Source organism: Pseudorca crassidens, chromosome 8 (genome assembly GCF_039906515.1).
Source record: "Pseudorca crassidens isolate mPseCra1 chromosome 8, mPseCra1.hap1, whole genome shotgun sequence".
Taxonomy (NCBI): Eukaryota; Metazoa; Chordata; class Mammalia; order Artiodactyla; family Delphinidae; genus Pseudorca; species Pseudorca crassidens.
This window is the reverse complement of record NC_090303.1, coordinates 106016502-106028582: the sequence shown is the minus strand read 5'-3', so window position 1 is coordinate 106028582 and position 12081 is coordinate 106016502. Positions and strand designations below refer to the sequence as shown.

General features: G+C 55.4%; 1 protein-coding gene across 2 annotated transcripts in view; it reads left to right on the top strand.

The window, feature by feature from the left end:
- Positions 1–12081, top strand: part of PTPRN2 (protein tyrosine phosphatase receptor type N2) — a 690682-nt gene that overhangs the window by 636200 nt on the left and 42401 nt on the right. For both annotated transcript variants that reach the window (XM_067747597.1, XM_067747596.1), the window contains one exon: positions 6701–6774. In XM_067747597.1, the coding sequence (XP_067603698.1) occupies positions 6701–6774 (74 nt within the window). The remainder of the gene's footprint in view (positions 1–6700; positions 6775–12081) is intronic.

The window sequence follows — 12081 nt, the reverse complement described above, 5'->3', positions numbered from 1 at the left end:
GGATGCAGGCCCTCACTCAGAGAAGATGCGTAACAGAGGTCCGTTGATTGATGGTCTCTGGGTAGAACGGTGCAGGTGGCACGGTTTTGCTTGGTTGGTGTCTGCTCTTATTATGCAGAGTTGTTCTTGTGTGTGTGCAACACGCGTGCTGCCAGCAAACATTTGCACACTGTGCTGCACGCCATCCTGCCCTCCAGGCACGAGGACGGTGCCCTGGTGTCACCGCTGTACCCACCATGGCCCAGGGCTGGGTCCCGGAGCCTCTTCCCACGCAGTCACCAGGGCTGCTGGGACCTCTCTGCAGAGCTACCCTCCCCCTCCTCCCTTCCCCCTCCCCCTCCTCCCTTCCCCCTCCCCCTCCTCCCCTCCCCCTCCTCCCCCTCCCCCTCCTCCCCTCCCCCTCCCCCTCCTCCCCTCCCCCTCCCCCTCCTCCCCTCCCCCTCCCCCTCCTCCCCTCCCCCTCCCCCTCCTCCCCTCCCCCTCCTTCCCCTCCCCCTCCTCCCCTCCCCCTCCTTCCCCTCCCCCTCCTCCCCCTCCCCTCCTTCCCCTCCCCCTCCCCTCCCCCTCCCCTCCCCTCCTCCCCTCCCCCTCCTCCCTTCCCCCTCCCCCTCCTCCCTTCCCCCTCCCCCTCCTCCCTTCCCCCTCCCCCTCCCCTCCCCCTCCTCCCTTCCCCCTCCCCCTCCTCCCTTCCCCCTCCCCCTCCTCCCTTCCCCCTCCCCCTCCTCCCCTCCCCCTCCTCCCCCTCCCCCTCCTCCCTTCCCCTCCCCTCCCTCCCCTCCCCCTCCTCCCCCTCCTCCCCCTCCCCCTCCTCCATTCCCCCCTCCCCCTCCCCCTCCCCTCCCCCTCCTTCCCTTCCCCCTCCTTCCCCTCCCCCTCCCCTCCTCCCTTCCCCCTCCCCCTCCTCCCTCCCCCCTCCCCCTTCCCCTCCTCCTCCTTCCCCTCCCCCTCCCCCTCCTTCCCCTCCCTCTCCCAGGTTCATGAGGGACCACCTCACACCTATTGGCTAATTTTCTCATAGAAAGCTAACATTTTTTATCTGGTAGGAACTTTCTGGTCATCTCGGTCAGCCTCATCATTGAAGACGTAGGGAACTGGAAGACGTTAGACATGTGAAAAGGGCAGACAGGACGTTGTGAGAAAGCCAGGCCCAGACGGAGGCACGACTCCGGGGGCGGGAGTGTCCAGGCCACAGAGCTGTGTCCTCACCATCTGGAGGCCGGGGTCCAGGACAAGGGTGGATATGACAAGGCTGGCCCCTCAGGGCTTCGAGGGGGTGTCTGTCCCAGGCCCTCTCCTCGGCCTTCGTGTCTACATGTCATCCTTCCTCTGCCTGTGTCTGATTCCAAACTCCCCCTTTTATAAGGACGCCAGGCACGGGCTGAGGCCCACCCACATGACCGTGTTGTCACTCCATCCCCTCTGTACAGACCCGTCTCCAAATAAGGCCACATCCCGAGGTCCTGGGGGCTAGTGCACCCACACATCTTTTTTTGGGGGGGACACAATTCAGCCTTCGACACCAGGCGCCCCTGGACGGCTCAGTGGTTGGCAGGGCGGTGCCAGGCCACCTCCTGAAACCTTTGGGCCTGTTCTGCTCGGCACGGAGGCCGAGCCCAGAGGGACCTTTTCCTTGCACGTGCTGAGCAGCAAGGTTGGAACAGGGGCTCCTGCTCTGCTCCAGCCCCGTCACCCGCCTGTACGGCCAGTCACCCGCCGAGCTGCATGGCGAGCCTATTTTGGGATTGCTTTCTGAGAGATCCACAGAGATGCTGGTGAAAGTAAGAAATGAGACACGAGATGAAGTCTTCAGACCACGTTTCAGGCCATGCGTGTGCCTCTGGGACCTGCTTCGGGCGTGTTTGGAGCCAGGAAGCCAGCCGTGAGCCTCGGGCTGTGGGCCGTCCCCTGCGGGGCAGCTTCTTGGGTAGGGACGGAACCAGCCTGTCTTCCTGCCGCCGGGGCGCCGGCAGGTGTGCTGACCCTGGGCCCCAGACGCCCCGGTCTGCCCGGCACTGAGCCGTGGAGGCGCAGAGCACGAGTGTCTGCTTTCCTCCTTAAACGTTTGATGGTCCTGTGGTTTGAGGTGTGGGTTTCTTCACGGGAGCAGAGCCCTTGCTCACGGGCTTCCTGAGGAAGGGGCGTTGGTGGAAAGAAGTGTGAGCTGAACTCCAAGGAGGACTCACCGCCTCAGAGCAAAAGTGCTTCGCGCTCACGCCGTCATCCTCCAGCTCCTGGGTCTGTGGAGGAACGTGTCGTACACTTAGCTTCTCAGAGTCCTGCAACAGACATGATACAAACATTTATGGCTTTGCCTCAGCTGTGACAAGGCCAAGTCAATGAAGACGTTTCCAGGTGTCACTGGCTTCCAGGTGTCACTGGCTGGGAACATGCGTCTGGCGTTAACAGCTGGTGGAGAAGTTCAGGTGATGTTTGTGGTTTGCTCACCCGTCAGGGGACCCAGGAAATTCAGGAAAGAAGTGGTGGCGCTGGGGCCATTTGTGAGCACAGCCCGGTGTGTGGGGTCTCCAAGAAAGACTCAGAGCCCTCCCGGCAGAGCGCTGGCCCGTCACAGACGCACCGCACGCTTGCACCAGCCATACCCTCCAAGTAGAGGAAATGCCATCAACCAGTGTAATGGTTTCATCTCAATCTTAACAGAAAATTGAGACAGCTGCAGGGCCCCAGGGGAATATTGACAGACCTCTTGGATGAAAAAATCCCATGGCAGGTGCCAGTGTCCACCCACGGCTTCTGCAGATGCCTAACTCGTGTTACCGCCAGCGTTACCGCCGGCAGCATCAATGACTTCGCCTATGTTGACTCATGCACGTATCGGTGCACTCGGTGTGAGGGACACGATCAGGGAGGCTAAAGAAACGCTATCCTTAAAGATCCATGTTAGGAGACGATGTCACAGGCGGGGGAGGCCTCCACACACTCTCCTTGGGTGGGTTCTGGTGGAACGTGGGCACGGGCTACGCACGGCACGGGCTAGAAAGAAGCCTGAATCGTTAAGCCACAGTGTCCTCCAACGTCTCCCTCGCTCCAGGCTCCTTTGCCCTCGTCATGATCAAGAAGCAGTTCTAGACCTTACTCCTTCTGTTGGCATTTATGAAAACCATCCTTATTTACTACAACTCGTCCTATACCACACAATGAGTTTTGCCGGTTCAGCTGACTTTTTGTCACTTCGGTGTGTGTCCCTCTGTCATCTTTTGAACTGGTTCCTAAATCCCTTGCTCTCTGCCAGGCCTTCTGTGAGCACTTTATAGAAGCCATTTATCACAACAAGCCTGTGAGTTAGATATCGTTTTCCTACATTTTAGGTGACAAATCTGACACTTCCAGATACTGAATCATTTACCCGACTATCACCGGGCCAGCAGGTGGCCAGGCTGGGTCAAGCCTGGACCCTGAGCTCTGGGTCTTTGCCAGGTCGATTACTGGATGTTTCAGAGCCTCAGTTTCTCAGCCTAAATGGGGAAAAGGGACTCTGTTCCGTCTACGGCACAGTGTTCCAGGAAGCAGGAGGACGATACACGTGAAACATTAGGACAGGGAGAAGCTACAGACATTCCAAGCACCGCTCTTGAACACGGGGACGGTACACAGATTCTTCAGGGCTTCAGAAAGGGAACAGGCACAGAGGGTTAATTCAGCAAGTTTCTCCTTAGTAGGTGTTTTTCTCCTTCCCGCCTCGATAAAATTTACTACTGTGGGTCTTATGAGAGGAAAATAACTGGGTTGTAGAGCCAGGTACAGCGGGAGACACTACCTGAATTTCCTTGCTTCCTGGCGTCTGACTGAAGTCTCACAACAGGATCTTGGAGGACACACCCAGCTCTTCATTAAAATGTAAGCGCTGTAGTTGTAAAACTTCTTGCTCTGTGGTTATAACGGAGAAGACAGAGGAACGGTATTCGCGGATCCACAGAGGAGGGGGGATTATTTGCTCAGGAGCCCCGCCCTGGCTTCACCTCCACCCCGCTGTTGACCTTGAGTGAACCGGTAATCCCGCCAGGCAGCCTTGTCTCCCCTGTGCATCACAAAGAACACAGCAGCCACCCTCAGAACAGGAACAGTGAACCACAGAATGGCTGAGACTTGCCCGGCCGAGTGAAATGTCCACTGGACCGTCCCTGCTACATCAGCCGACCCTCCGCCGGACTCTGGCCCTTCTGGGATGGCCCCCAGTGTTTCAGAGAGAGGTTCAAGATGGTCCCACACTAAAAAAAAAAAAAAAAGTTCACTGTTAATTTTTTTTTTTTGCGGTACGCAGGCCTCTCACTGTCGTGGCCTCTCCCGTTGCGGAGCACAGGCTCCGGACGCGCAGGCTCAGCAGCCATGGCTCATGGGCCCAGCCGCTCCGCGGCATGTGGGATCTTCCTGGACCGGGGCACGAACCTGTGTCCCCTGCATCGGCAGGCGGACTCTCAACCACTGCGCCACCAGGGAAGCCCCACTGTTAATTTTTAAATCGACACATTGCTGCAATATGAAATATGTGATGGGAAGGTAGAACTCTGAGCTTTGGAAGCCCTTGTCCCAGGCTCAGTGGCATCTTGGAAAGAGTGCCCTGCGGGGATGAAGGTGGCTGGACCGGTGCCCGCAGGGACGCAGGACGCTGGGAGCTGTCCTCACAGCGAGCTAAGGCTCCGTCTCTGCTCAAAACAGGTTTTCCCATGAACCATCGGGGTTCAAGCTCACCGAGACTCCCAGACTGAGGACACGTTTTCTTGATTTTCCGACTAGAAAATCCAGCTGGCCCTTGTTTACTGAGCCTGGTTGCTTGCAGGGCCCTGTGGAGATGAGAGGGACCCGGCAGCCCCCCAGTCCTGGGCCTGTTCAGTGCGACCAGGGGGCCACTCCGCCCTGGGTGTGAACGGCACCCTCTGAAGCTCCGGGCCCTCCTCCCTGGTTCCCTCCGTCGCGATGGCCAGCAGCCCTGCCCTGGGTAACGGGTTCTCAGACACTGGGAGCAGCCCAACTGCTGCTGTTAGCGACACCTGAAGTGGGCTTGTGGAGAATATTTGCAGTGAGGGGGGCTCCTGGGAGACCCTCGGGAACCCTTTGGAATCAGCTAGAAGCCCTGCTCTGTGTATCCAGGCTTCAGTGTGCAGGCAGAAGGCATGGTCCCCATTCAGAGAAGGGCCCGGCTTCTGAGCGGCTCCCACCGTCTCTGGCTTTGACATGTCTGGACGCCCCCACACACATACACTGAAAAACTGGGCCTCTTGAACTCCATCTTGGGGTGAGTGTTTGTAGCGCTTTGGAATGTCAGAGTTGACCGACTTTTCTCGTGGGTTTTATTTCAACTTCCTGCCACAGCCAGTTTTCAGTCTCTCAGGAACAGATCTGTGCAGGACCCCAAAGCCATTGAGTCCAGGGGACTTCTGAATCGTTGGTCACACCTTAGCGGGGGGCTTTGGCCGCTGCCATTGTAAACACCTTCAGAACATTCCACAGCGTCTGGTCCGTGTCACCTGTGATCAGGTAAACATGTCAGGCGTGAACCCCTTCCCTGTCTCTAGATGTTTCTTACCTGTCTTGTCTCTACTGGGAAAAAGCCAACGTTAACACCTCAATAAGACGGATAGGATGGCGTCCAGTCTCCAGTGGACGATACCTTCCAAGTTCAATCAGTTTAGGCCTCGCCAAGTTTCCCAAGCCCCAGAACTGTTTAAAACAAAAAATAAGTAAATAAGTAAGATCTCCCAGAGAAAGGAAGGAGACACAAACCACAGCAAAGCCCCCGTGCGTGCTCTCCTGACCCCACTGCCGAGCTGCTCCCAGGGCTGGGAGCAGGAAGTGGGGAGACGCGGCTGAAATGCCGGGAACCTGGACTTGGGGTAACACACTCATCGCCGTGGAAACCCTGAGCTCTGGGGCTGCAGCCAGGCTTTCTCAGCAGAAGCGGGTGGTATGGGGGCCGCCGGAAGGCTTTCCCTGCCGTACAAGATGCTGGAGCTCGGCGCGTCCCATTTTCAAGTTTGCACCTTGCGGAGGAAGGGGAGGAAGGTGGGAGAAACGGGGACTCTCGGGGGTGCCCTGCTGGCCGTGAAAGCTCCTGAAAACGGGCAGAGAGCTGTCACTGACCGCAGGAGGGTGGTTAGTCCAGAACCAAAGTCAGGGATGAGTCACATAGCAAACACATTAAGCTGTGACCGATCACATGTCCTTAATCCCCTCTGAGCGTCTGGTTTCAACACCCGTCAAATTGTTTTGCCCGTTTTAGGCACGTTTCTGTGTCGGTGAGTCCCCAGTGAACACTGCTCCCCGCACCCTCTTCCGCTGCATTTTCTTTTGCTCTTTTCTCCTTGTAAAGCTACATTCTTGTAATCTCGAGTATTTCACCTTCTCTAGACGACAGAATTGTATGTACTGAATGATGGTCTAATAGCTTCATATGCACGATGATGTTTCTTTTCTCTGTGTTAGCAAATACGTGTTATTTAAAGGCAAACACTACATGAGCTTCTGCCCAGGAGCACCCAGCCTTGGCGTTGGAACTTGACACAAGAAAAACACGAGGTTCCCTGCACACCCTGACGCTCCACTTCGTGGGCTGAAGGACCCTCGGTGGGGGAGGGAGGGAGGGAGGAGGTGCGGTGACGGCCTTCAGCGGGACCTGGGGGCAGGGGGCAGCGGTGGCCCTGGATGACGCCCTGCACGGGTTAACGCTCTGCTTTGGGGCTTGCAGACGACCACTCCCGGATCCGGCTGAAATCAGAGAACAGCCACGGCAGCTCTGACTACATCAACGCCAGCCCCATCGTGAGTACTGCCCGCCACGCACCAAGGCTCCCGGGGGGGCGGGCGGGAGCGGGCCGGCCGGGCACTGATTCCATAGCAGATAGCCGGTCTGTGTCCACCGGGTAACCGGCCTCCACCAGGGACCAGGGCTGGCGCTCTGCCCCCTGCCCACTCCTGATGCCTTGGTCCCCAGGCGAGGCTGAGTCCCAGGCAAAGGGAACGTGGTGCCGGGATGCTGAGCCCGGTCACCCCAGGGGCCCAGCAACAGCGCCCTGACGAGTTACTGCTGGAACCCGAGGTTTTGGGGAAATTCGTAGCTGGTTGTGTAAAGGGCTCCTAGGCCCCCTTGTTCCCTGTTCGGGGGAAACAGGAAAACCCAGACCCAACCCTGGCACGTGTTGAAGTGATGGATGACGTAGAAGTAGGTCGGAAACTGCAGGCCGGTCTCCTCCGGTCTTTGCAGCGGGCGGGGTCTTCCCTTCGAGGGAGGGGGTGCGGCAGCGCCTCTCTGGCAGCGGGTGTGATGGAGGACGGGGGCAGGTGAGACCTTCTGGCCGGCAGGTGTTCCCAGCCTCCGGAGAGCCCCTCACGGCCACAGCCTGCCGCTCCCTCGCGGCTTCCCGCCCTGCACCCGGGGAGAGGCCGCAGGGGAAAGTCGGGGGCCGCCCAAGGGGAAGGAAGAGGGGCTGGCAGGGGGTGAATGTAGGTCAGCAGCTGGTGGGAGGAACCTGCCAGGGGTTCTCAGGGCACGTGGTGGGCGCACCTGGGCCCAAAGCAGAGAGGCAGGAGCAGGTGGGGCTGTGTCCCCCTTAAACCGTGGTTCTTGACGCTGGTCTCCGGGGAGCGTCAGGGCAGCTCAGTAAGTTCTCACATTGGCTTCAGTCAAATACGGGCGTGTAGGACGCAGCACGTCCTGGGGGCTCCGGCGCTGTGAGGTTATGAGGGAGGGGGCAGGTGGTTATGGGGTCATCTCTGGATTCGTGAGAGCGCCCTGGGTGAACGACAGACCCTGCCGTCCTCGGTGGTGACCTTGGCTGAGACAGTTCGCCGTCTGATCGCAAGCAGAACCGCTGATAGACGGCTGTCATCATGGTGGTTCCATTTTTCAGTGCATCTGCTGTATAAACCTTATTGTCATGACTCCAGCGTGCCGTGGGTCGGCCCCATTTCCTGACACCGCACAACCACACAGCGAGGGCACCGCGTAACACGCTTGCGGCGCGAAAGGGATTCGGGGGGCAGCATCTTGTCTGCACCCGTCTGAGCTCAGACCTTTGTTTCTGGGGTTATTTTTAAGGACGCACTCCTTTCCCTCCAGCAGAGTAGACCTCAAACGTTGGCTCCGTCTGTGTTCAGAGGCCTAACTGGAGCCGTTCAATCAGTCTTTCTAAATAAACACACTTGTTGAGTTTGGTATTTTTCCATCAATTCTAAATTCAAAAAACCAAGGCAAAGCCCCATTGATTTACGCATCTTTCACCTGCTGAGGGCGGGCTTTGTAGCTGCCTGGACCTGGTCCCTACACAGGGGTCGTGGTGATGGTCTGTAGAAGGGAAAGAGCTGCCTTCTCCTGCTGGGCTCCTTCCCTGGGATGAACCCCGTGACAGGGCCAGAATGAGCAATAAAGCAATCCTTTTCACGTCTCAGAGACGGGGGTTCAGTGTTGGGGGGTGCCCGACCCTCCCCCATGTTATGGGTTCCGGCTTCCAGACGTTGGAGCTATTTCAGGCTAAAGTTAGGACTCAATGAGGACAGGGTGCTGGTGAGAAACTGCATCTCTCCCGGAAGCCGCCCACCAGCAGCCCCTACTCCTGTGCCTTCCCCGTCTCTCTCTTGTTGGTAGAAATTCAGAACAGCCTTTCAGGCTTGACGGGGCAGGGACCTGAGTCAGAAGGTGAGGCCAGGAGAGGCGAGTGATCTTTCGGTGTCTTTTATGTGCTCCTTCTATTTCATGCCACAGTTCTTTTTTGTGCAAATTTGGGTTGGAAGCATGAGCTAGAAGAAATCCTCGGTGCCTCCTCCTGAAACGACTGAAGGTCCGATGTTGATGAGTTTCCTAGCAGAATTGAGTGCGGAGCTTACAACGAGAGCCCAAGAAGCCCGTGACCCTGCAGAATAAAACTACGATAACCACGTCTGTCATATCTGTACTTAGTCGTCACTAAATTTCAGGAAAGCCATCCAGTAGTGAATAATGTGCAACCTCTGCTCTGAAGTGAGAGGTCATGAAAGTAAACAGGGAGTCTGCTTCCCCGCGTGGGGCGTCTGCGGGAGAACTCCGTCAGCCGCACCGGAGCTTGGTCACTGCCAGGCGTGGACTGAGGGGTGGCGGGCGTCAACACAGCAGCACACGAGTCCCCTTACCAGGGGCAAGTCTGAACATCCCAACAGCACTTGAAAGTAAACTTCCTCTTCATTTCTCTGTTTATGAAGGGGGGAAATGGTTTCATTTTTAAACTCAGAATGCGTTTAACAAATTTAAGTAGATACAAACTGACTCTTGAGAAAAGGATGGCTGCTCAGATGCCCTGAACGTCCTAAGAAATTGGCCAAAATGGGGGCCGGTTCCTTGGTTTCCGGATTTACAGGCAAACATCTGTATGTGTATAATTCTGGTTTATAGCCTATACTTTTCTTAAGTAAATCTCAACTCATAAGAATATGAAGAAAAAGCCAGACTCTCTCCCACTGATTTTACTAATGCTATCATTTCCCAGCAAACTCTCACATTAAGACTTGGTGTCTGGGAAAGTGACTTGAAAACTCAGGCTTGATGTTCTCTTGTTTTTAAGAAAGTATCTGTGGAATTTGCTTTACATGTTAGGAAAAGCAGGTGTAAGGTGGGCAGATAGGAATACAGGAAGATAACCTGCGTGTTCACCTTGAGTGAGATTGCAGGGTAGGAGACGTGACCCCCGTGGGCCCCCTACCAGAGGCTGGCCCAGACCTCCCCTGAGACTTTGGGCCACCAGGTGGTCCGGGGGCAGTACCGGCCCTGCCCTCACCTGCGCACCAGCCGGCAGCCCCCCCGCCTGTCACCCTTCAAGGCTTCAGAACACAGGCGCCCTGGTCTTAACATGCTGAAGGCTTAGTTTTTAGGATGAGTTTTGTTTGGAACATTGGGGAAATATTGCTACATTTTTTAATGCAGATTAGAACTAGTTACTCATGCTCACTTATAACTGTCATTCCACAGCTTGAACCAAATCGCTAGCTTTTTTTTTAACCATGCACTTAGAAATTCATAGGGATATACCTTGCGGGCCCCCTAGTTCATGTGGTATCTTCATATAAGATACCTAGTTCATGTGGTATCTTCATATAAGATACCTAGTTCATGTGGTATCTTCATATAAGATACCTAGTTCATGTGGTATCTTCATATAAGATACCTAGTTCATGTGGTATCTTCATATAAGATACCTAATTCATGTGGTATCTTCATATAAGATACCTAGTTCATGTGGTATCTTCATATAAGATACCTAGTTCATGTGGTATCTTCATATAAGACTCAGCCAGCCACATGAACAGTAGACTGAACACAAACTTTGGGGGTCTGCTTTTTCTGAAAAAAATCCCAGAATCCCAGAGCTAAAGGGCCCGTAGAGACCAAGTTCCACCTCCCCGCCCCTGCCCCACCCATTTTACAGACACTAAGACTGAGGCCAGAGACCCTGACTTCATTCACAGTGCTGGACCTTGTGTTTATAATCACAACAGTCCTATAGATAAAAAGTACACTACAGAGACATGGGAAACAACAAGGAAGAACGGGGGAAGATTCAGCTCAGATGTCAGCAGAAGCCAATGCTCATCCCCACCAGGAGCTGGAGGTGGAGGCATCATCACCCACCACGCTGGGCTGGCAGCCAGAGCTCCCGATGGAGAAGTCGTGTCCGTAGAAACGGACGCGATTTCCTCTAGTTACGCTTATCCCACCTTGGAGATCCTAAGTGTAGTAAGACTTCAGTGCCTTTAGTTCAATTTTTGCTTTACTTTCATTCATTCAAAGTTGCACAGAACTGGGCTGAGGCTCCCGTGGCCTCATCTTTGCTACACGCACAGAGTACTTCTGCCCAGAATTATTTTCTGTCCAACAGGATGTGCACGGGATGAGGCGATGGTGGTGTGGTCATCTCAGTCACTGTTCAACTGGTGGCACGTCACCGCTCTGTGATCACTTACTGCCTTCCAAGAGGCAGCCACGTGACACAGCCAAGGGGGAGGGGAGTGATGGGCCATGAGCGCCCCCCTCCCCCTCACCCCAGCCCCGTGTCCTCCGGTCCCGGTGTCGGATTGAGCAGTGGATGGGGAAGATGGGAACACCATGACATCAGGACCTCCCGCAACAGGGGGCCTTATCTACCCTCCCGAAACCCTGTTCCGATGTTTACTTTCAATCGCATATTTCTCACTGTGAAAGCCACTACATGTGCTAGGCTGAACGTACTCACGATGTTAAACTGTGTTGCTCTCTGAATTGTTTGGGCAGAAAAGCACACTTGAGAAGGAGGCGGGGCTTTACTTTCATGCAGAACTATTTGCAGGGAAGAGATGGGGTCTCCATAAATAGCTGTCACCCCCAACGAATGCATATTTTGAACATAAAACTCCTTATTTCTGCCAAGCGTTTTTCTACTGAAACATTTTAATTGGGGCTTTCAGCTGCAGAGCAACGTAATTTTACCTGTATTGTGTGTGTCGTGCACTTCCGGTTTCAGTCATGAATCTCACTACATTAGATGCACGATAAGCTTTTTCTCCTGCCCCTCCCCCCCCAGCTAGCGTCAGATGTTGTTCTGTGACAATAACTTACACCTGTTCTTTTGTGCCCTTTCCCCCTTTCATGGAGCACATAATTATAAGGTGCGCTGGGGCATCCTTTCACGCTGACACCCCTCGGCCCCAAAAGTGTTGACGGGCGGGCGCTGCGGGAGGGTTCACGGGATTCGTGTTAAGGCGGACGCGCCTCATGCAGGCTCTTCTCACACCCAAACTCGGAGGGGGCTTTCAGGTGACCCGGGGCTTACAGCTGACGTCCTCACATGTCGCCGTAGAATCATGTGTGGTCGCACCCTCTGTGTTTTTCACTGTATTGGGAGATGTATTCTTAACAAGTACCTTCAAGTGCGGAGCATTTTAAATCTTTCATCAAACGCTGGTGTCAGCAGCGTAGAAGCTGGTGCTGGATGGGTAAGAATGAAGGATGCTGTGCAGTCTGATAAGTGAGCAACCGCCTGCCCCCAAGGGGAGACCCGCCCACTCCCTTCTGGGGGAGGCCTCTGCGGGCCTCAAGGCGGGGACAGCAAGGGCGTCTTGGCTATA